The sequence below is a fragment of the Apodemus sylvaticus genome, chromosome 3 (genome assembly GCF_947179515.1).
Source record: "Apodemus sylvaticus chromosome 3, mApoSyl1.1, whole genome shotgun sequence".
Taxonomy (NCBI): Eukaryota; Metazoa; Chordata; class Mammalia; order Rodentia; family Muridae; genus Apodemus; species Apodemus sylvaticus.
The window spans coordinates 97,060,182-97,085,936 of NC_067474.1; the positions used below are offsets into that span (position 1 = coordinate 97,060,182).

The 25,755-nt window shown below is 39.8% G+C and overlaps 1 protein-coding gene across 1 annotated transcript in view; it reads right to left on the minus strand.

The window, feature by feature from the left end:
* Nucleotides 1-1,027: 1,027 nt before the first annotated feature.
* The window catches only part of Bnc2 (basonuclin 2), a 338,948-nt gene continuing 314,220 nt past the window's right edge, over nt 1,028-25,755 (minus strand). The window contains exons 6-7 of the mRNA XM_052176699.1: nt 17,299-19,268; nt 1,028-2,041 (exon numbers count right to left, since the gene is read on the minus strand). Of these exons, the coding sequence (XP_052032659.1) occupies nt 1,381-2,041; nt 17,299-19,268 (2,631 nt within the window). The 3' untranslated portion in view covers nt 1,028-1,380. The remainder of the gene's footprint in view (nt 2,042-17,298; nt 19,269-25,755) is intronic.

Consider the following 25,755-nt stretch of genomic DNA (forward strand, 5'->3'; position numbering starts at 1 on the left):
AGACCAACCAGCTTGGACTTTCTTTCTTTTCAAAGGTTAAGGGTCAGGGCCTTAGAAGTGAGTGTTCAGTCTCTTACTGGGTACAGCTTTGTTCCTTCAGTGAGTAATCTGTGCTACCTACCATGGCCTGAGATATCACCCTGCCTCTACAGAAAAGACACTTGGCTCTTTCACACCGCGGTATTTTGTTTTCTGAGATTCAACGTGTAGAGAGGAAGGATGCAATGTTGATTCTAATGACATTCTGCCAAGTGTGTGTGTGTGTGTGTGTAAGCGGTTTTCTGGTGGCCAAAAAGTTGGCATGTGGTTATGTTGAGTGACTAATTGTATTTTTGTTTTCTGAAAACTTGTGCAAAGTTGGCAGTTTTGTGTTAACAGTAATACTTCTTTGCTTGGCATTTGTGCCCTTTACTGACCAGACCATTTTTATACAAGCGGGGTGTTTTTAAAAGAAAGATACTCACTGAAGTATGGCAATAGTTTATGGGTAAAAGGAAGCAATGGTATTTCACATCCCCTTGTAGTGTATGGACAAAGTGCATGACTGGATTTCTGTACTAGTACAGGACATTTTAAAAAATCAGATCTGTGCTGGAAGGCATGCTAGCACATCTTTACCACTATATCTAACAGGTAGTAAAAACAAGACCATGTTTTGTTTTTTTTTTGTTTTTGTTTTAAAGAAAATGTGCATTAATGCTAACAAAAATGAATAGAACTAGCCAGCAAACTATTTATTTCCTGCATATCTAACAGCTGGATGTAACTGCCAAAATTAAAGAAGAGTTAAACAACCATCAATACAATTGTTTTACATCATTGGCCTCTCAAGGCTAAGTATTTACAGGTGAATCTGCCATGCTTTAATTAAAGATTCTCTCAAAACCTCAAAGTTCACAAAAGACAACTATAAGAAGTTCCTTTTTGTTTCTTTTCTCTCTTTTTTCCCTTTTATTTATTTATTTATTTATTTATTTATTTATTATTATTTTTGCAGGCAACAGTCATAGGTACAACAAAATGTCTCTTTGGAGAAGACCAAGAATTATTCTATCAAAATTGGGGTTAGTTGCACAGTTTGTGTGTTGTGTTGTGGTTTTGTCTATGTGGGTGCTGAAAAGGGCACTCTGTTTTTACCCCAAGTAAAAGATCCACCCTCTCCAAAAACTATAAAGGAAAAAGAAACAAAATTCAAAAGCACCTAGTATTTATCATTTTTATCTAAAGAAAAGAAAGTATGTGTGTGCACAAGTGTAGACACAGAGGCATACACATGTGCACACACATATGTGCCCCACTCTGGAAGCACACACTGGCTATGGCGGTTCAAACATGGAGGCCATCTGGTGAGAGCTGGCATTTGGAGTGTCCATTCTGGGACTAATCTATTGAAGTGAAGGGAATGTTTTTGTGGAGATTGGGGTTCTGACTGTGCCTGTTCCGGCTGCGCACAGAGGAGAACATCATGTTGCAGCCGGGGACTTTGCACTTGTGCATCTCTCGCAAGTGCACAGTTTTGTAGTGGACCCTCAGGGTCCCCTTGTTGCTGTACATTTTGTGGCAGATGTTGCACATGATCCCACCATTGCTCCCAGACAAACTGCTGAACAGAAGAGATCCTGAAACTTCAGCCCCAAGGCTGCCGGGGAGGGTGGGGACCTCGGCCTTGTGAGTGGATTCACCACTGTCACTGGCGCCATCGATGTCATCAAGAAGAATCCCCTCATCGCTGCCTGCGTCGGACTCTCTGGAGGAATGGATACTGCTGCTGGACTGGAGGCTGGAGGTGGTACTCAGGTCAAGGACCATGTAGTCCTCCGCCACGCCTCTCCCATACCCATTCAGGTGGGAGTCTTCCGTCCCTGCGGGAGAGGAGGCATCTTCCCTGACGTCAAGCCCCAGAGGGTGCTGGGCACCATAGATCTTCATCAAAAATTCATCCCGGAGGTCCTTGCTAAGCGAGGGCTGCGATGAGTCCAGGCCCATGTCATCGAGTTCTTTGGTCAACAGTTTACGGTGCAGGTTTATGTTGGCACTGTGTCTAGGAAAACAAGAGGGAAGGGGGGAGGTGCACAGGGAGTGGGGAGGGGGGAGAAAAAGGAGAGCATTTTAAAATGGATTCAACTTTCATTAAGCACCAAATAAGCACATTCATTCCTAATTACACCATTAGAAAAGCAAGCATTCCCCTCCAGCCTCGGGATCCGGGAGTGAGTGCAGGTGGGAGGTGCAAAGGGGGACTTTCCATTCATGTCATTTTTATGAATAAGCTCTTCAAGCGCAGGGGGAAGGCAAACCCTGGCACTCTTTTCTCAATGGCTGTTCCTTTAGTGCGTCAGCCACAGAGGACCTTGTAGCAGACAGCTTATACATTAAATAAGTGCAGGAGAATAAACCCGAAGCAGGGGAAGAGAATGGAAATTCTCTCCTTGTCTAAATGGAATAGTCTAAATGTACTTAAAATCGGAAAATAACAGCCAATAAAATGTTTCTGGTGCAGCAAATACTGTGTAAAAAGATGAGCACTTTCAAAAGGTGAATGGTCTATGTAATTTATATTTAACTTAAAAAAATTCCCTCCTCACTCTCCTGTATCTCATGTTTTACGTTTAAGAAAAAAAGAAAGTTTCAGCAATTAGTGACTTCAAATAGTTAAGAGGTCCTTTCTCAAACCTACTTGGAATCCCAGTCAAATCTAATAGCAAAATACATTTATTTTGTTTTAAAGGTTACTACATTTTATAGTATTGAACTGACTTCATAAAATTATGCTACTTCAAGGTTTAATTCTCTAAAACATAAGCTGATAAATTATTTTCTAGAATATACAATCCCTACCTCCCCCCATAAAAAATCCAAAAGGATAAAATTAACACACAGTAAGTTAAAAAAAAAATCAAGCACAATGACATATATTCCCTTTATTTGACAAACTGAACCCCTACTTTGACAAGCAAAACCTTACTGAAAGCTTTGCTTGTGTTTAAAAGAGTGAGATTCATTCCCACTGCATCTACAGGGACTTTACCTGAAAAGCCCATGTCACTGTTTATCTGAAAACATTGCCTTTGTATTTCCATCCCCCGTTGACTTTTAAAGTGCCCTTGGGCATATACCTCTCTTCACCTGCAAACTCAGACGTTTGCCAAGTCCCTAAGATCAAAGTTACCCTCCAAAACATAAAGTGATATAGAAACAGGCAATACAATTTCCCAGCAGGGGAAGCTGTGTATCTTAGAGAAGTTAATTGGGACAGTAGAAAGGACTGAATGGCCAGTGTTAAGTTCAGGAGACCTCCTACTTATAATGAAAAGTCACTTCAATTGGGACCAAGTATAGCTAACATTTCCTAGAGATGTGTGAGAGGTATGTGCCTCCGGGACCAGAAAGGAGGGAGAGGCTTCCCACCTTTCCACACAAGACAATCAGCACTCTGGGTTGAGGGGGCAGAGGGGGACTGCCCTCTCCACACTGCACTTGGGAAGGCTGAGCTTACCTTGTGACAATAAGATCAGCTTTCTAATCTTTTGCTAAATCGATCACAAAAGAAAGCAAGAATGAGAGACAGAGAGAGAGAGAGAAAGAGAGAGAAAGAGGGAGAAAGAGAGAGAGAAAACAAATTCACATTCTAGACATCCGGTTTTTAAAAACTTAAACAATAAAACAGGGATTTAAAATGTTTGATCACAAAATTATTTTCTGTCATAAGTGATCATCTGTATGTTGTGTTGATTTTTTTTAGATCACCTGAATATTCCAAAAACTATAAATCAAATTAGCTAAAACCAAATTTACAGTATCAGCATCATTCATAAATGAGTTCCAAACAGATGCATGCAGTGTGCGGATGTATGAATGTAGATAAACAGACGTTGTCACAACAGTCCTGTTTGACAGTCACCCTCTCCTCCCCCAACATCTGTCTGCCACTGGTCCTTGGTGTCAGGTGACTCAACTGTACGCTGCTGCTAAGCAGAGTGCAGAAAATGCCTACCATGAAGGTTTTATGATGACACGTGGGGGAGACACACACCACCAGGGATTAACAAGAAGGAACGTGGAGATAGTTAAAATGTGGATCACTCCTCTATTGATAAGACAATCTGCTGACTGTAGGCAGCGTCTGGAACCCTATCATCATTCATTACTTTTCACACCCCACCATTTCTTAGTCTCCTAAGTACACACATTTGACTGCAGTCTAGACCTCTGTGCTGTTGCTCATGTACCCACAATCACTGCTTCCTAGGTTCTCTGCTGAGAAAATAGCAGCCAGACACACAAAAGTTGCATCAAGACAGACTCACTAGGAGAGAATAGATTAACATTGACAAGAGGGTACACTGATCACCCAGAGGGACACCTCAGCCATAAGATGACTTGTGAATTTACACATCTCCACTGATATGTTACCAGGAAGGGATTTTTCTCTTCGTTTCTCACATGCAGCAGAAGAGGCCTGTAATCTAATTAGATGATGTACCAGCCCTCAATATCTGTCAACCAAACGATGTGCAGAAATGTGGAGACCAGCTCTGGCACTCCTTGCAACAGTGTCCCTTTTCCGCTGTCAGCAGTACTGTTGGCCTCTGCTAATATAATTACATTGACTTTTATTCAATTAAGTGCCATCCCTCGCTTACAAAAAAAAAGCTACTTTATCAATTGATTCAGGTGTAATGTAATAATAAAGATGAACTCATGGCAGTGCATTAACTCTGCTGTTCATAACTTCAGTGCATGGGTTCATTCACAGCAGTCGATTTCCATTATGCAACCACAGTTCAAGAGAATTGATTCTTTTATGTTCATTTCTTAATCTATTTCATTTTTGTTTAATAATCTTCCCAAATGCCATATGCAAAACACATGGATGGGGACGAGGAGAATAGGCTGGGGGAAGCCTGCTGGTTCAGCCCCATGCCTTGGACTTCAGAGTCTTTGACTGACATGGTATTGCTGGGGTTGGAAGAAGACAAGAGCAGGAGAGTGGGCTGACTGAGGTGCTTTCGCAGACACTACTGGTCCTCTTCCTCAGGTTAGAGTTCTCCCTCTACAGAATAGACAGAAGGCAGCACTTGGCTTTAACAAAGACCTATTATCAGATCCTCTAATCAGTCAGTTCAAACCACTGACTGTCATAAAAAATACTGTCCTCATGAGATTTCAAAGACCCGAGGTTAATAGCCATTTGAAGAATATTACAAGTTTAATTGGATCAGCAAAACTGAAGAGGTAAAAGGAAGAAAGACAGAAAGAACTCACTATTGACAATCAGATGTTGAGAGAAAAGAAGCCCAAAGACAGGAGGGAGGCCACAGCTTGCTGTAAACAGAAAGACCCCAGCACAAGGATCTGTTATCTAGGGATTTACATGCTTGTTTTTAAAAAGAAAGGAATCCAGTGTTCCAAACATTTATCTTAAGAAGAGAAGACTAATAATTTGTCAAAGTTGAGACTAAGAACATGAAGAATATAAGAAGCTGCTTCTGCTTCCTTGAGTAAGCAGCAATACAGCTATGAAGGAGATTATCCACACATACAAAAGTTAAGGACTGAGACAAAGAATCATGGGTACAAAGGTAAGAATTCATATACTGGTCTCAGATTTAGCCATACTTTCAAGAATATAGCTCAATTGGAAGTCAGCCATGAGAGAACAGTGGGAGCCTTGACAAAAAGGGGGTATCCAATCAGCAAGGCAACAAGTCTGGCACAAGTTTTCTCCAACCCAGTGTGAAAGATGGTCATGAGACCTGTGTTTGTGTAAGGACAAGAGTGAAAACGGAGACTCTCATAGCGTTCAAGGCCGATCACAGAATGTGGGCTCCAAACACTCTTCAACCCTGGGCTACACACAGAGTTCGTTACAAATGTTCTCTGAGTTTCTGCCCTCAACATTGAATCTGCCAAAACTTACACACACAGAAATCTAAATGTAGTAAGGTTTTAGATTCAGAACAGGGCACTAATACCTAAACTTCTGTCTTATTTGAATGGTGAATGTCTTATTTGAAAGTCCTGTCACTGGACTGAAATGTCATGCCCTGCACTTTTCTGTTTCTTGGAGGAAACCTTACTGGTACACAGAACACAGAAGATGCATCAAATGCACAAAGACAGGGAAAGCAATGCTCTGGGCTGTGTTCGCATTTCTCTCTCTTGCTCAAATGCTTAAGGTGAGCTAAGGCAATGTCTGACAGGCAAAAATGTAAACAAAACCAGAGTTTGAGTTTGGTTTTGAAATACAGGGGAAGAACAGGTGGTTTTCTTGTCTGTTGTTCATTTGATGTGATGGTTACTCTCACCTGTCAACCTAAGATCTAGAGAGTTCTAGGATCACCTGAGAGATGGGCCTCTGAGCATGTGTGTGGGGATTATCTTACACTGGATAACTGAAGTGGGAAGATTCACCTGCAGTGGGCGTACCATTCCCTAGGCTGTACTGCATAAAAAGGAGAAAGTAAGCTGAGGTAGGCCTCTGTTGTCTCTGCTTCCTGACTAGATGCAATGCATGCAGCTGCTTTGGGCTTTTGCTGCTCTGACTTTCCTACCATGGTTGACTATTCCTTAACTCTGAAGTAAATAAAACCTTGTTTCATTAAGGGTCTTTAATAAGTGCTTTATCACAGCAATAGAAAAGTAACTAAGACATCCAGTCAGAAAACATTTTCACAAATTCATGAATCAAACTTAGTATGTTATATAAAATGTCTAATACTTAATTCTTAATTAGTTTTGTGCCATTCTAAGCTTTGTGAGTTAATATTACACAATTCTTTTTTGGTTAAAATGGAATTATGGCTTCCCTATTGATTACTTTTTGTGTTTATTTTCCTGTTCCACTTTGTTATCTACCACAAATGTATGCCAAATATTCTCAATAGTCTAAAATGATCATAGTGATATGTACACAGAATATGTTGTGTGTATATGTGTGTGTGTGTGTGTGTGTGTGTGTGTGAGAGAGAGAGAGAGAGAGAGAGAGAGAGAGAGATCATCCCTTGTATCATTTAAGGATTAGTTCAGCATAAACCCCCCCAAATTCACAGATTCTCAAAAGTCCCTTATATAAACTGATAACAGTATTTCCATGGGTCCGACATACATCCTATATCATATATTAAATCATGTCTATATTACTTATGATTTATATAATATAAATGTTATACCAATAGTTGTACTATATATAGGAAAAAGTGACAATGAAACAAAGTTTCTATGTGTTGGATGCTGTTGGGTGTAGTCATGATTTTTCTTTAGCATTTTCTGTCTGTGGTTGGTTGAATCCATGGATATGGAACTGCTGGACATGAAGCATTATCTGTCTACACACCTGAGGAGAGGGGAGAAGGTGGGAAAAGATATTTTTATCAAATCTAGGAAAGTATATGTGCCTGATGTGAGTGCAATATTAGTTAGGAAAATACTTCCAAACAAAAATGTAAACCCACTCTTCAAATCTACAGAAATAAGATTAAAGGCCCTGCTTCTCATCCGCTTCCCAGCTCAGCTGCTGCAATACTGACTACTGCAGTCATCTCAAGGTGTATTACTATTTATTAATCAATCTTGTGCTTACACCTAAATGAGTTAAATGACATCTTAGCACTACCCGCTTTCTGAAAGCAAAACAGAACAAAACAAAACTGTAATTGTTCCAGAATTTTCACTAAAGACTCTCTCCAGACAGTCTGACTATCCTCCCCTAGCAGAGGAAGAAATCCAATGTAAAATTCTAGTGGGTAATTCTCAAAATCCCAAAAAGAAATGCATACTTAATGCAAGAAATAAGAACTAAGCAAATTCTTGCAAATTAACAAAATATGAAATTCAGTTATTTCAAACCCTTTCAACATAAAACAAATCATCCATACTGGTCACGCAGGCAGTTCCCTCTACATTCAAATCATTCACTTGAAGATAAGCTCCCGCCAAACCCTTCAGGGGATTAACTAATTTACTGCACAGATACGGCACGTCTGTTGTAATAACAGGTAGGATGTATTGGGGTCGACCATTTATCAGAATTAGACTTCTTTTCTCAATTCACAGTGAATTATGCTGCCTACATGACTCCCCTCTCTCAGAGCCTGCCATCCCCTTATGGCCCCTAACGTGGCAGGCAAACAAAATTGACAGTCTCATCTTGTCAACAAGGGGCGATTCTCTTGAGAAGCCATTTAACTTTGCAGAGGAAGCAATGTATTAATGTGCTTGTCCCAGGAATGTTAATCATCTTCAGGCTTCCGATCTAACTTTGACATGAACGAAATCACCAAATTTGTTTACTAAATGAATCGTAATATGCTAATAAGAAAGCATGACATATATGGAAAGGCCAAACAGATGGTTTGTTTACTCCACTTTGCAACTTTATAAATGCTGTAACTCTGAAGATGTTAGTGAGAATTATTGGTTTGTTGGCAGAGGCAAACATGTCTTTTGCATACTAAATTTGGCACTACAGTTAGAAAACAATTTGTCATGGCTATGGAATGCATAAAAGTCTTAGCACAGTGGTGGCATGTGGGAGGGCAGATGGGCAGTCGGAGAATGTGTGTGCCTCATGCTCAGGTTAAGTGTAGAATTGATGCCCGATGACAGCCTGCTCTCTAACCATTTTAAGGCCGAGCTGTACCTCACACAAGAAGGCTTTTGAAGGGTGCTGTTGTTGACTCAGTTGTACCTGTTGCACTATACTGCAAGGGAGTGTTACACTGTGAACAGGCTATGCCTTCACACTTTGGGAAATTTCTCAATCAGGCAGCTCATCTGGTGCTCAGTTACTGAGTTATTGACAAAAGAAAGAAAAGCCTCCTGAAAAGATAATCTGAGCTGTGATTTTACGTTTTCTATCTACCCAGGCTGGAAAAAAGAAACAACCTTCACATCTTCTGCTCCATATTCTATTGCTTAATTTAAAGAATTTAGAAGATTTTCCCCCAATAACAAGAATAAACTACGTTTTCAAAATTAGTCTTCTATTTTCAGTTTTCTTTTGTTCCTGTGTAAAATATGGGGCATTGATTTCTTTCTGAGATTATTTTAAAAGAAAATAATTTTTGGGAGGAAATGTTTTTAAATATTTTGTATCATTCAAACAGTTTGTGATCTTAAGAGATGGCATCAGGGTTTTCTAAGTTCCTCCATGTAAAGAGACAGTATCTTACTGGGCTGTCTATGTCACTTAGCCTTGGCTTTATCTAGAACTGTGTGTAGAAAATCAAAGTAATGAACTTGAAAATGCAGGTGAGCATAATCTCATCTTCATATTTGCTCATGTGCTGTCAAGCCTGCCAGTTGAAACAGGGAATACTTCAATTAGTCCACTAGTATTAAACCTATGCTTCTAAACATTTTAACTTGCAGAAACATCCAAATGATGTTTGTGAATTTTTCCTTGCTTGTCACACAAGCAAAACATTTTAATAAAGAGTTGCTTCTTGCTTTTAATGTCACTGGCCACTCCCAACATGCTATTCCAACATATATGGTTGATACTACATGAGTCTTGTAGAGCTTCCTGGTATTCTACTGGATACTCCTGAACTTTTTATCTACTGGCAGACTAGAAACAAGAAGGTAAAGTGGTCTAAAGAACCACCAAGTTCTTGCTGTCCAAGGATCACTTTGGAGCAAGAAACATTAGCGCTGTCCCAGCCTGGCGCTTATATCTCATTTGAAACATCTCATTCCTCACCAACAAAGAAAATTTCAATAAAGTACTTTTACTGGTTTAACAACCTTGAGCTCCTGGGATTGTCAAAGTGCTAAGCCTTTTCCAAGGAGAGAAGAAATCAGCAGCTCAAATATAATTAACCTTCCATTCTCAATGCAAACGGCCACGCTAAGGAGCTCTGTGGTCTATTAGTGAAGTTATAATGGCCAACAGGCAGAAGCAAAATTGGTCAAAAAGTTGGCTGCTGCTGTCATATTTTTGGAATTATGATTAATGGTACTAATAATGTGGATGATTACTGATATGTGTATCTCCAGCAGTTTATCATATTGCTCTGGCTGCCTACATCTACAATAAACAGGATGCTATCATTTACCTCTTTATTGAAGGCAACCCTTCTCTTGAAGGAGCATATTCTAATTACTTCGTAATGTTTTATGTCTTAAACATTTTGCAGCTCTGGACCTTGCCAACTGCTTCATGTCTAGCATTGATTAATTACTGAAGGTTTAATCAAAATTTAGAACCTAATGTAGTCATTTATGAGCACACCACAGTGCCAAAGTACTTAGGCTCTGCTCCCAAGTTTGGAGAGTGTTCGGTTCAAAATCAAATCCCAGTCAGGCTCGGAGATCCAAGAATTTCACCTTGGGTGCTCTGAGGTTGCCAATTCCATCTCTGCTGATGAATGGAAGGTAATCTAACTACAGGTGAACAACAGCCTTCTCTTCCCTCTCCCCACAGGGTTCCCTTCTTCCTCCCTCACTGGCCCCCAAGCCAACAGAGCGACACAGTCCGCTGCACTGAGAAAAAGGTGGTGCTTTTGAACACCCGTCCATAGTTTTGAAGTGGTTAAACAAGTGAAAAATAATTTGCTGGGATAAATACATAAGTTTTTTTTTTAATGTGGATTTTTTATGGTCTGTCATACAACCATTCACCGTTGAAGTTAAGTGTTTTTATAATACCATTACTGAACTGCTGAAATGGATGCTAACATAGCTTGGAGTGCTAATGTCAAGTCCTGGTAATAAAAAAGACAGACTGCTGAATGAAATAATTTCAAGTAAAAAATAGAACAAAAGTGAGCGTTCTCTCTCTCTCTCTCTCTCTCTCTCTCTCTCTCTCTCTCTCTCTCTCTCTCTCTCCCCCCCCTCCTTTTATTGAATTGGGACTGACTGAGCCGATTGCTTTAGAAGTCTGTAAAACACAATTACTAGTGAGCAAAGTGACCCACCACTGCCCCCTGAGTGACAGAGTTACAGCAGCTCTGTCATCCAGTCGTCAGCCTTCAGAGGCTTCCTTCCCGGGGCCTGCCCTTAGCTCTACAGTTTTACTTAGAAAAGCCTCCTATATCCCATTGTGATGGGAGTAACTTCATCTGTCATTTTCTAAGATCTATCTGGGTGTTTCTGTTTAAGTGTGTTTACACACACACACACACACACACACACACACACACACACACACACACACAAGAAGCACTGGTATTCTTATATGAGAGCACGAGCATGGCTGGGAGTAGCCAGGTACAGTTCAGATGTACCTATGCACGGGTGAAACTGAGCCATCACCTCTCTCTGTCTCGTCTCTGTCTCTCTCTGGGCAAAGTAAAAATTAGAGCAGGAAAGAAAAAGAAATAAATTGGAATGGGTAACATTTTCCCCCTTAGTTAATAAAAGAAGTAATAAACTCCATAAAATACTAGAGTTAAGATCACTAACACGTCAGCCTGACAGCTTTTTACCAGGAATTTACTACTCTCGTTTTAATTCAAGCAATTTGTGTTAGGACATAAAATGTAGGTATTTTTCTAAAGTGTAGCCTTATGTGAAATGACTGAGGAAAAACTGTCCTTTCCTGAAATGTGTTCTCTCTTCCACTGACTTGGTTGGCATGCTTGCTTCTCAAGTACACACATCTCGGCACTCAAGAATCAAGGTCACTAGATCTCCTTTTAATTTCTTGGCAAGTGCAAACTTCTTTCACAGAGTGCCATATTTGTCCCTTTGAAGGTCCTGAGAGTCTTAGGGGAAAACATTACATCATTTCTGAGTAGCCTTAGGAAACAGTAAGGACAATCTGGTGAGATTCAGCAAGTCTCTCCTTGTCTTTGGAAACAAGTAACAAACAATACTTAAAGGTATCTGCTTGGTAAGAGTTTTTTACTTAAGTGGCAGGAACCCTGCCAGGATTACACAGGTGAATAGAGGGATGGGATCCTACCAGGGATTTTCTCAGGGTTACCTGAGAAAATATTAATGTATACATGTAGTCTCAGACCACCTTCCTACTGTAAGGATTATCTGCAAAAACAAGTATCTTAAATGTCATACAACAGTCTATTAGTTTTGGTGGCCCAGAAACAGGAAGCAGGAACAGCCCTTTGGCTGTCATGGCAATATGTCATGAACCATACTGCTTGGGTACTAAAGACATGCCTTCTTTGGTATTTTGCCAGAATATTCCAGACAATGCTGATAAAAAGAACGGCCTGATCCTTTCTAGGGAACAGCAAGAATTGAGGCTGTTTGGAAGTGTTCTGTTTGTAGTAGGAGCTGCACAGTCACAGGAGATTTAATAGGAACTTCATGCCACAGAATTTATAAAAATACCTCTTTGCACCTGCAAGGGAAATCGTTTGTAGGCCCCTGTGCTGTCACTGTGGCACACAGCTCTGAAGATGGTGGCAGTGAAGGCTGCAGTTCTTCTGGAGGAGTGAAAGGCCAGCAGAGGTTTAAATGAGCGTGTCTTGCATCCAGCTGGGCCAGCAGGAGGTCATTAGGAAGATCCAAGGCTCACTTTAGGCTTGACAGAGTCTCTCCCCATGATACAAGGAGACCCGTTTGCTCATTGCTCTTCTCCCAGTGAATAAAAAGAACCCCGGGGACAAGAATGACACAGAAGTTTATCTTACTACCAAAGTTTTGCTTGAGGAGGGCACAACCAGCAATTACTCAGGAGGGAGATTTACTTTGTTTGTTTGCTTTTGATGGAAAGTAATGGAGATAAGTACAAAAGGCCTATTGATCTTCCGGCTCTATTGTGAAGCCTAACAGAGGAGCGGGTGGGGAAACATCTCTTAAGGTTTAAAAGCCAGAGGACCTACACAACTCCACTTTATAAAGAGTTTTGAAAACAGGGAAGTGAGATTTGGTTGGGCACAATGTAGGAAATGAAGCAGTTATCTATTAAGAGGCTCTCCTCTGAGGATTAACACACTATTTGACAGCTAATTACATTAGGGCACATATACTAATAGTTCCCTTGGATTCGTGCTAAGTGGCTTGTGTCTTGGAGGTGTCGCCTGGTCTTTATTGAAAAGCTCTCTCTGTAAAACTTCTCTGTAAGTTTCCAAATGTAGAGAATGATGGAAAAATGGATGCTGCTCTGCTGAGAAGGTGATAACAGGAGGCAGGTAGCACGCTCTCACATCTTCACCTCTGTTGTTAATATATGCAGTGGCTCGTCAGAGGGCTGATGTTAATTTATTCCTGCACACCTGTACAGGGCTGGAAGTCAGGTACTAAGGTGAGCACAGCCTATACACCTCTGCATTGAGCTATGGCTACCCAGAGGCCTACACATGAACAAATTTAGTTCTGGAGACATCAGCAGGTTTTAACAAACCAAATACAGAAGGCATACCTCCATACAAATCAAGAAGCTTACATGTTTAAATCTGGACTGATTTAACTAGCAATCAAAAAGAAGGTTCACACTTGGAATCAATGGCTGCCTCATATTTATTTATAAATCACCCTAGGCAGATATTATTTTGTTTTAAAATTCCTTTATCTGGCTGAGCCAACCTCCATACACCTTAAAGATCAAGAAGAGGCATTTACCTGCCTGATAAAATGTCTGACAAACTTCAGCAACTGCTGTGAGGTGGTAACAAAGGAACAGACAAAAGTCACAAGGATGACAATGGTCTTTCTATACAGACCATTCATTTTAACTGGCAGGGCTTTAAAAACTTTAATCGCCAAAGCAAATGATGAGCAAACTGAGGAAAATAAACAGAATTGAATTTGGCTATTGGTTTGCTACCCCCATGTCCAAATAAGCAGATGTATGGTGAGTGGTCAGTGACCTACCCTAAGGATCAAATATTAAGTTAGAGGGTAAGATGCTAGCACAGGTAAACTCAATTCTGCTGAGTGTGACTATCATGCTTTTATGAATACTATAGCTCCAGGCCACTTGGTTAGAACTTCTTCATGAGGCACATATACACAACTCAGCCTCCTGTTCCCCAACAGAATCCCAACTCAACAGCAAAAAATCGGGGGATAAATAAGGAAGAAATGTGGTAATCCTAGTCAAGCACCAGACCCCTCAGAGAGGAAATGATTTACATTTCACTCAGTCACTCAGAAAAAAGGTCATTCTCCCAGTTAGCGATTAGGTGAATGAGTTGTGTATATTACCTTGTTCTTTGTCATTAATGTGGAGTTTTGATTGATCAAATATACCATTATTGACAAGTATATACAGAAGGCCACCTCTGATAATGTTGCTGTCACCTCTCAGCCCTGGCAAACCTTACATGCGTGTCTTTCTCTCAAACCTAAACCATATTACTTAACATCTTTCTATATCTCCATTTTACTCACATGCCTAAGAAGACCCCAAGCCCACCCGTTGTGATTCCAACTCCTTTAAGGTATTGTGGCCTGAAGGACAAGGCACTGGTAAACTGAGGGAAGGAGGAAATCCTGTGAAGTTTTATTACTGGTGTCCCAGGGACAGTTCCCACAAGGAATAACCCCTGTATCCCACCCACGGTTCTTCATTTGTACAAGGAAGACACTGGGGAGTCAAGGATGGATAAAGCTAGACCTCTTTATAGTAAGAAATAGTTTGTTTGTTTTTTGTTTTTTTTTTTTGTTTGTTTGTTTGTTTTTTTTTTGTAGTAAGAAATAGTTTGGAGACAGGAAGTCTAAAGACAAAGGAGAGTTTCTTGGAAAGGCCTGTTGGCTAAAGAGAAAGGTAAGAAAAGTCCTCATGGTTTTAATCCATCACAGTTGACTGAAGAAAGAGGATGGGAAGCCAGGCTCTCTGGAGTTTGCATAGCAGTTAAAGAGAAGACCCCAAAAAAGGCAAATCGAAGGCAGATCAGAGACAAGACCCAAGAGAGCCTTCACATAAGGGGACAGAGCTGCTGGTTGACATCATTGATGGGAGATGGTTAAAGTCTGAAAGGGGAGTTTAATTATGTTTCAGATCTACTCTGCCGATAGTCAGGAAAACTCAACAGCATCACTGTTGCTTGTTATTCTGGTGCAGTCACTCTTACATCACTATGTTAATTTAAGCCATCATCTCAACAGAGTGAATACTTTTCTCTGACCAAAAAAAATAAAATAAAATAAAAAAATAAAAAAAAGACAAACTTGAAAGTATTTTTTAATTTAATCTGGGATCAAAAGATCTGTTTATTAATTAGAAAGTCAAATTAAAATCAAGAATAAAAAGTTCTCACTTTATGATATCTTTTCAAGTTGAATTTTGTCATTTATCATGTGATAAAAATCTGAAGTGAAGACGTTTAGGTATAGTAAGTACACTGTCCCCTCATCAGCGTATTGACTTTCTCTTGAACCAGCTCATCTGTACTCCTCTTGATCTTGGAAGGCCAGAGCTCTAACTTCTGTGTAGCTGTCACTGGCTAATCTCTGAAGTCTTTACAATAAATGTGGCAACTAAAATATTCTTTTTCTGTCAGTAAATATCTTCCCTCAGAAAACAATTTCTATCTTCACAGCACTTCCTTTTGTGTCAGGACACAGACACAGGAGCACTTGTGTTTTCTAGTGACTCTTCATTGGTGAAAGCACCAGGCTTGGATCCCTAACTTATCCTTAGCTATTAGTCCAGTGTTATGAACTGGGATGTTTTCAGCAAACTAAGATGGGAAAGGGATTCATGCAAATAAGATCAAGTGCTGGCTTGTCTTCAAACACTCCATTTTTATAAATATTTTATGCAAGTTCTCACAAGTCTTTTATATTTGTTTAAATTTTTCAATGAAAAATTTTCAATGCATTAACCTTATCATTACTAATATACTGTTCGGAATCTGAAAGAATACTATTTCGACTCTGGAGTGGGTGGTGATAATGAAGTATAGGTATACTATATGGACTTCCTTGAGACTCTCAATGGGAGCTTGGAATTGAAAAATAATATAAAATAGGATAGTAGAGGCAGGAAATCATTAAAAGAATAGAATTTGGTCCCTTCTGTTTCAGTAAAAAGAAAAAATACGTATATTTATTAATAAACAGGACTGATCTTTTATATATGTAAATGTTTCAAAGACAGGTCACTCTGCCTTGCAATTTATTTATATATAAAGTCAGGGGAGGGTTTTAGTAGCTAGCCCACACTGGGGTCTAACTGGCTGTTCCTAGCTTCTCCAAGTGCTATGACTACAGGATGGACTGCCACATCACACCCAGGAGGATTTTCATTACTTTATACTTCATCAAAGACCAACAAACAAATTCTAAAATAGGATGGTAGGTCTTTGGAAAACTAAATAATTTTGTTTTTACATACATACATACACACTATTAAATACAATTCTATCTGAAAATATTAAAATGTTAGTGTAAATGAAATTCTACATCCCTTGAAGCAGGAAGGATTGGGTGCTATATGATCTGAGTTGGGCTGGGGTACTATGTAAAGGACTTGCTCAAAAGCTCAGCCTCCATAAGTAAAGGGTCACCTCATTGCCCACCAATGAATGCCCCCCTTGATATTCCATTCATAGTATATTAGAGCTAATAAAGATCATGGTAGGTTTCAGTCTCATGGTTTTAGCACTACAGCTACCTAACTAGGGAGTGCTATCATCAGGGCTGTTCATAGTATATCCTAACTGACCCTAAATCATGTATGTAGGTGTGTCCCTATGTCTGTGGTGAAGTCCCAAGACAGATTACATGTTAGAGATATGCTCAGAGATATTATGGAGTTGAAATAAAGAAACCCACACCACCAGACTCTTTCACCATACCAACAATTTTGGACTCATCTTCTGAGCATTTCATGATTCTTAAAGAATTGAAGAACACACTAAATACTCATGTAAGGAATGGTAACATTTCTGGTTATACCTACGGCAATGCAGGCTGTCTCGATGTCCTGGACCTATGGTTCTTTCCATCCGTAAATTTCTGTTTCTATATTGGATAAATATGTGTGTGTGAAGATAATATATTGGTTTAATTTAAAAGCCACAAGGCAAAGCATATATATATATATATATATATATATATATATATATATATATATACCATCATTCATATATATATATGAATGACAGAAGCTGTGGCTTGTAAGGAAAAGTTCATGGGGAGGCAAGGAAACATACATGTACACATACATATACACATACACAGAGAAAAATGGCGTGCATTACCAGATGACATGATTCTGCATGCTTAACCATAACAAGCACTGGCTACATAAAGCCTCCAATGAGCATGGCAATTTAGTGATCATGGTCAATATGGCGATCCTTACAGTGCATCAAAACCATCTAACCTTGACTGAACTGTGCCCCCACCCTCAGCAGGAGGAGCCAATGGAGATTCACTGACCTGTCTCTGCTTCGACGAGAGGGGAAGGCAGCGTTGCATCCAGCCACTGTACACACATGCATCTCTTTCAAGTGAACGTTCCTGTAGTGAAGCTTCACACTGTAGGAGCTTTTGAAGCTCTTCTTGCACACATAACAGATTTTGGGGTCTGGACTAGAACACAGGTCACCTTCAGGGGAGAATTTTTGAGGGCTTCCATAATTCAGAGATGTCGTAAAACTTTCATGCAGGGCAGCCATGCTGGCCCCCCCACCATTGTATAGTCCGTACTGGCTCATGTAAAACATGTCGTAAGTGGGGTCTGTAAATTCTTCCTTTACCTTGATGACATCCTGGTGAGATGGCTCGCTGTGGCTCTCATCCGGCCTCTCGCTGCTCATCAGGACCTTCTCCCTCACCTCACTGTGCATGTGCTCATCGCCTTCCATGGACTCCTCACCGACTTTAGGCTCTGAAGACTCGGACTCATTCTCATAGTCCCGCTCGGGCTCCTGGTCCTCAGATGTCACGCTGTCAGCCCTTCTTATCTCAGTTCTTGAAAGGCACCGGGTCATGTTATGCTTCGAGAAGTCCTTCACAGACATGCCTGGACTCATCTCATCTTGGGAATGACAATGGTTGTCATGGCTCAGGTCATTGACCACGGTCCCGCCATCATTAGGATCATCATCTTCATCATCGAACTCGTCAGCAGTATCAATGATCTCCTTCTCAATTTTTACAGGCATGCTTGACTTCCTAGGCTTTTTCTTAGGTGCCAGGTCAGCACCGGGCTCATGAGTGCCCATCATCACTGCTGGCACTATTGGCTCAGAGGGTGGAGGAGGGTGCTGTTCTAGGGCGCCACTGGTTGGAATGATGGGACTGGTTGGGAGGGAGGTTGGAGGACTCACCATTTCCCCTGGAGTAAGTAAACTTCTATAAAAAGGAGGAACTGGCTGTACAGTCTTTAGCCCAGAAAATACCAGCTGGCTTGGGAGAGGGTTCTGTAAGACGGGGTCTAGTGGAGGAGTGGTAAAACCCATTGGGGGCCGGCCAGGACTTGTGAGTGTGAGATTTGATTTTGTACTTGCTATGACTGGAGTGGCAGCTCCTGATGTAGCCCGAATTAAATCTTTGTCTCGGTTATTTCTTAGCATAGGCATATGAAGGCGGGGGTTGGGGTTTGCACTGTGGCGATTCCGGCTTCGAAGGGAACTAAAGACCATGTTGCAACCTTCAATGGTACACCGATGTTTAATCTTCAGGTGAACAGCATTATAGTGAATTTTGAGAGTACCTTTGTCATAGAATGTCTTCCCACAAGCATTACAGAATACCCTTCCTTTCCTCGAGGCTGACCCCATCCTTCTCATACGGTGAATCCGGAATGAGCTTTTTGGGTGTTCAGTTTTGCTTAGGTCACTGACTGGGGCAGAATTCTGAATGGGGGAGACACATGCTGGCTCGGTTTTGGGTTCCACATTAGTTATGCTAGTTAGGGCATTTCTATTGGGCGTCTGATCACTCTTGTATGGTGTGGGCGATACTTCAGATTCACTGCTCTCATTATATTCATTCTGAGTTGAAATGCTCGGTTCCCTCAGCCTCAGTCCAGGTTGCTCTAAAAGCAGCCCATTGGGTGGCAACCCTAACAATGGGGCAGAGACAGGGTTTATATACTGGAATGGAAGCAGAAATGCAAGGCTGTTTGGTATGTTTTCAAAATGATGAATGCTAGAAGGATTGCTGTTCTCTAAGTGAGCAAGGAGGCTCGGGCTCCTGGTGCGATTATTGCTCTCGATGAAAGTCCTTATATCTGAGTCTGTCTTTGAAGATGGTACAGCCACGGCTTGCCCTTCTTTCTCCTGAATTGCCATCAGCTCCACGATGGATTTGGTTTCCCCAAACCGCAGAAACTGCTGAAGGGTGATGATTTCCTCTTCTCGAGACATGATGGCCCAGCGGTCCAGTACTTTGCCAGCAGCGTCCTACAGGCCACATCAAAGAAACAACAAAGACAAATACAGAAACTTATTGATTGTGCATAATTATTCAATGCAACTGAAGGTGCTCTGCCAGCTTATGAAACAGAGAGCAAGAACCAAGAGCAGCATGGAAGCAGTGTTAATAAAAGTTAACACAGGAAGCAAACTTTTCTGCCATGCAAATGTAGCAATTACAGTCACAGTTATAGAAACAGATTGAGTTTAATAATGTCAGAGCAAACAAAATGCAGACCACTGGGGCTCCGTGATCTAAAATGCTTTCAGTACTGCCATCTTAACAATGTTCTATATACCATGCAACTATTTAGCATATATTAGTATAAGATGTGAACTCTTGCTGTGCAGCCTAGTATAAATGCAAAAAAAACCTGTACTCTAATCTTCATTAAATAATGACACCACAGGAAAGAATCGAGTACAAGTCATGATATGTACTTCTTCAACTCAAGCAGACATGTCACCAGATGCAATGACAGATATTCCATTAAGTAGGAGTTACGTTGACTTTGGAATTTAAAAAAAATAAAAAATTCAGTAAAATAGCATTCCTCCCTTGTAACTGGAGCACTCCAACTGACATTATCTTCTAAAGAGGGCCGTACTTTAATCCTGCCTCATAGTAGGCTTTCACAGGGTGCAGTGAAGGAAATATCACTTGTGAATGGTAACTTTCCCCTTCTTGAAAAATGACTGTAATCCAGCGCCTTAACATTTGAGGTACTCTTCAAGTATATGGCATTTTAGGATTTTGTTGTAAAGGACAGGAATGGATATTTGAAAAGCATGTGATAGCTTTAGACAGAATAAACATTTAAAGCTGTCTGTCAGCAACCTCCTCTGATAGAAAAGGAAGAGCACAGAGACTACACATCAGCAACTATCAGACTATGTGCTGTTAAATATACATTAAAAAGCATTTCACACTTTCATTTTCGCTAGTAACTATGAGATTTGCCAGGAGGTAGGACTTAAAAATCCTGCAACCCAATATGAGGCAATCCATGTTAGTACAGGCTGAGAGAAGTCTATTCAAACAGTCAAATAATGACTATGTGAATTTTTCAAGGCCTCATTTCTTAGACCCACCAGGATCAGGGATTGTGCAGCCCTCTGTGCATGACACTTGCTCCAACTCTGACCATCAGCTTAAGAAAGCACAAAACCTTCTAGAAAAACAAAATGGTGTTGCGGGAGTTGGAGTCCGGCTGTAGGAAAGTGGTTAGCATGTGTGAGGTCTGGGGTTCAGCACCAAAACAAACTTAAAACGACAACACAGTTATTAATTACAAAGACAAACGTTGTAACTTGACACTAGAGAAATCTAATAGACGTTGCTTTGAGAGACAGATCAAAGTTAACATCAATGGAGGAAGACATGTCAGCATCTTGTATTCCTGATGACATGTGGTTATTTCCAGGGGCTGTCTTATAAATATTTTTTTCTTCAACCCAGTTACAAGAAAGGATCAGGAAAACCAAACTTGAGAGATAGTCTATAAAATAATGGATAAAACTCTTCAAAACATGATATTAAGGTCACTAATTTCTTTGAAAACAACAGTTACAGGCAGGAAGGGTTAAGTCGTAATTGTGTGGTCCTAGGAATATCTAACCAGAAAAGACACATTAATGGAAAAAACTAGCAAAATGTGTAGAGAGACGATATTTGACAACAATACTAGATCAACCTTGATTCCTTCATTTCAACAACTGTCATGATACTATGTGATGCTACTCTAGGGAGCAACATGAGGATGAAGGAGCCTTCACCCTTCTTGCAATGGAAAAGTCTATGCTAAGCCTGTGGATATAAACTTCACTCTAGACACCGTCATATCAGAATCATCGTAGCTAGTGTGAATGAATTCATTTATCTGAATTACTTTTTAAAAGCACCTATGATAGTTGTATACCACTCCTCGTATCAGTTTATATAGTCAGTACATGTAGCTATCCTTTCCTATGAAAACTGTCGAAATACTTGTACCTTCCTTAATACATAGAAATAATTGCCTATAAGATGAAATGTTCTCACATACTCTCTGTTTAAAGTAAGCATATAATGCCACAGGCAGTAATAGCTACTAGACAATGGTACTAATAACCACTGAGGTTACTCAGAACCTTGTTTTTGAGATGTAGGGAACAGAAGGAAATGATGGTGCTAAAGGAAGGTAAACAAGGAAACTGATTTTAATACATTGTTCCATGGACAGCACTACTCACCTCCATGCTACCACAAGCACATCCGGAATATGGGAAATGTTAAACAGATAAAAAATGGAAAGTGAAGGGTAAGACCTCTTGGAAGGTTCCAAAAACTTGGAATCCAAGACTTGAAACCAAAATTCTGATGTTTAATTAGCACAGCTATTAACCATTTGAAAACTTTTAGGACAACTTAATTCTATCACAGTAACTATAATCATGAATTGTTATTAGTAATTTATTTTTATTGAATTTAAATATCAATTCAAGATTGACAAGGAGGAAAAGCTAGACTGCCTCCATGATTGAGAAGCAAAGATGATCAAATTAACTTTCTCATGTGAACAGAGTAATAAAAACTGAGATGCTACAGTAGGATGAGTACCAGGCAAAGCAAAATGCAGTCATATGCAGACACAGGAAGATTACAGCCACCACTGACAATTCTCCACAGTACTCAGTGAACACCATTCCGTGATATACTACCTAGCCAGGACAATGAGTAGACGGTTTGTAGAACAAGGCTGTCTCTAGAACTATGCACTGCCTCCCTTTATACCACTGTTTCTTGCTATTAACTGCCTCTTGTGATTGCTGGTTTCTGTTAGGTGGAGACCCAGCCTGAGCAGTATTTGATTATGTCTTCTCCAAGCTCTGTCCAGGCATCCTGAACCTAAAACTACAGGTCAACATACATTCACAGACCACAGCCTATGGAATTAAATGAGCCACAGAAACCATAGTAACCAATATGAACCATCATCAAAACTACTACCATCATCTTGTTTCTCTCATCTTCCCATCTCTCCCTGTGGTACATAGCCATTCTATGTGGTTTATTTTTATTCCTGGCTGCTACAGTGCCCACTGCTTCTTCTAAAACAACCATCTCTCAGATTTCTGTTAGTTCTGAGTAGCTACCTCTGCAAAAATTGAGGCTATGTCATTAAAGCTATTTTACTATTAGCCTGAATAAAAAAAAAGTTAGTTTTAATTGTAAAATTAAATCCAAGGTATAAAGATAATGTCTACTAATAAATATAATGAAGAACACCACAAATTTCTGGAGGTCAATGTACCCTCTGGATTCCAGCAATATAAAAGGCCTGCACTGGATATTTCCCAAGATGTTTTTTATTCATATTTGATCATATTACCTAGTAACTATCATTTTTGAGAATGTAAAAACTGGGGTGGAGGATATAGAGAATCTACCAGCTCTTTGTTTTAGTATATTTATGGATAAGCTGGCTTAAGGGAAGAAGAAACCACCAATGATAATGAGCAAAGCATTTACTGAAACCCTATGGGACAGAAGTACACATTGTCTAGTGTAGTAAATCTCGCACAGTGGCTAAACCCAAAATATTTTATAATCATCTACAGTGGTCCTCAACCTTTATAATGCTACAACCCTTTAACACAGCTCTTCATGTTTGGTGACCCCAACCATAAATTCAAATTGATACTACTTCACAACTGTAATTTTGCCACTGTAGTGATTTATAATGTAAATATCTGATATGCAGGATATCTTATTTGCAACCCCTGAAGGAGTCATAGCCCACAGTTGAGAACCACTGATTTAGATGGACTAGTGTCAGTCTGAGGGCTTTATAAACAAAGAAACAAACAACAACAAAAGCAAACACCAAAAAATGAACTGAAAGTAATTAGCACAGCTATTAACCATTTGAAAACTTTTAGGACAACTTAATTCTATCACAGTAACTACAGTCATGAATTGTTATTAGTAATTTATTTTTATTGAATTTAAATATCAATTCAAGATTGACTAGGAGGAAAAACTAGACTGCCTCCATGTTTGAGAAGTAAAGATGATCAAATGAACTTTCTCAAGTGAACAGAGTAATAAAAGCTGAGATGCTACAGTAGGATGAGTACTAGGCAAAGCAAAATGCAGTCATATGCAGACATAGGAAGATTACAGCCACCACTGACAAGCATGTAACACAATCAGTCACATACATGCATTCATTAAGGTCTAACTATAAAACTAAGCTCCTGACTTCCTATATAATTGGTGAATCAATTCCTTTATTTCCATTTGCAACCAGAATTCACTGACCTCTAACCCATTAGACTGGAAAATTATATTTACAAAAAAGATGATAATATGATTTGCACTGTTAGTTAAATGTAAGGTATGATTATACATATTGGGATTTCTGTAAGTAACTAGCTATACTATTAATTTAAAAAGTTGAGAAACCAGTAGTCAAACATTAAAATCCTGTTTTAGCAGGTTCAGGAAAAGTCTAAAATGAATTAACATTTAACCCTGTTACATGAAAAGACATCATACTATTTCATGGAAAATGTCATATTCCTTATAGATATCTATCTGTTCTTAAATAGATCTGCAAATGTTTCTTGGTGTTTGTTTGTTTGTCTTTATGAAGGGGACTAAACCCAGGGAATTGAGAAAGGTAAGAAGTGCTCTGTACTTGAAGCCCAAGCACAGCCTAGAAGAATGATTTTTAAGCTCTGTTTGTTTTCAGCTTTCATAATGTCAAGGGTTTATGCTGACCCTCTCTCTCCACACAGTCTCTTACAAGACTTGTGGTTTCCAGGTACAATGGTAGGTTGGCTGGTTGCTCTCATTTGAGGAGATGGACAACAGAGATGGTAAGGCTGTAGTACGACAGAGGAGAGACCAGCTCAGTGGTGTCGGGATGGTCTACCACATGATCTCAAGACCAGAATAAAAATGAACTCACATATGCTCACAGCAAGTCACTAACTGTCCTCTTTGGGTTCATGGAAGACTATGAGCAACACCAGACGCAGTACATATGGCAAGCATATTCACTCAGCATTGGCTAAATTGTCGAGAAGCAAGCAATACTGAGAAAGAAATCAGAGCAACAATCAAATTCACTGTAGCCTGAAGAAAATATAATTGAAAATCCAACCAAGAAGTAAAAGACTTGTCAAATGCAAACATTATGACACCAAAGACATTGACAAGGACACAAGAGATGGAAAGACCTTCTATGTTCATGGACTGGAAGGATTAATATTGTGAAGATGAATATCCAACCAACAGCAATCTATAATCATTGTAATCTCCGTCAGAATTTCAACACCATTCTTAAACTGAAGAACAATCTTAAAGTTATCACAATTCCTGATGTCAAGTTACACTAGAAAGCTGCAGCAGGAAAAACTGCCATCATTAGCAATCAGATAAATTAAAACCGATACCTTGAGACCTCATCTTACCACACCAGAATGGCTAGGATTAAGTAAACAAAAGACAACAAATGCTGCCAAGGGTGTGGGGAATGGGGAACCCTCATATACTGTTGGTAGGAATGCAACTTAGTGCAGCTACTGTAGAAATCAATATGCTGTTTTCTCATAAAATTAGAAATAGAGCTTACATATGTACCACTTCTGGGTAAACCCAGGAATGTCTATCCCATACTATGGAGACACATGTTCATCCACATTCATAGCTGCTCTATTCACAATAGTTAGGACATGTTAGGACATAAAAGCAGCCTAGACATCCATCAACTAATAGATGGATAATGAAAACATGGTGGCTATATGTGATGAAATTTTATTCATCTGTAAAGAAAGATGACATTATGAAATGTACAAGAAAATGGATGGAGCTGTAAACTTTATGCCCATAAAGACAAATGTCTCATGTTCTCACTCATAAGTGGATCTTAGTTTTAAATCTTTAGATTTGTGTACTTAATCTGAAGTATCTATAGGATCTAAGGCACTAGAAAGTGACCATTAGTGGGAGAGGAAAAGACCTTGAGGTACCAATGATATGAAGAGGAGAGGAGTAATAATGGGGTGTGTTGGGTAGTTTGAGTGTCAACTTGTCACAAGCTAGAGCTATCTGAAAGAAGGGAACCTCAATTGAGAAAATGCCTCCATAAGATCCATTTGTAGGGCATTTTCTTAATTAGTGATAGTTGGAGGAGGGCCTAGCCCATTGTGGGTGGTACCATCCCTGAGCTGGTTGTCCTGGATTCTACAAGAAAGCAGGCTCAGCAAGTCAGTAAGCAGCATTCCTCCATGGCTTCTGTATCAGCCAGTATCATGGCTAGTCATTTTGGCAATACCCAGGGTTAACAGCAGGGTAAGGATAATCTTATTGACAATGTTTCAACCCCAGCAGCCTATCGAACACTTTTTGGTACTATGAGAGATGGAAAGGAAGAATCTTCATGGTCAGTACCAACTTTACTTTTCCATGTCCTAGGAGCAATGTGTT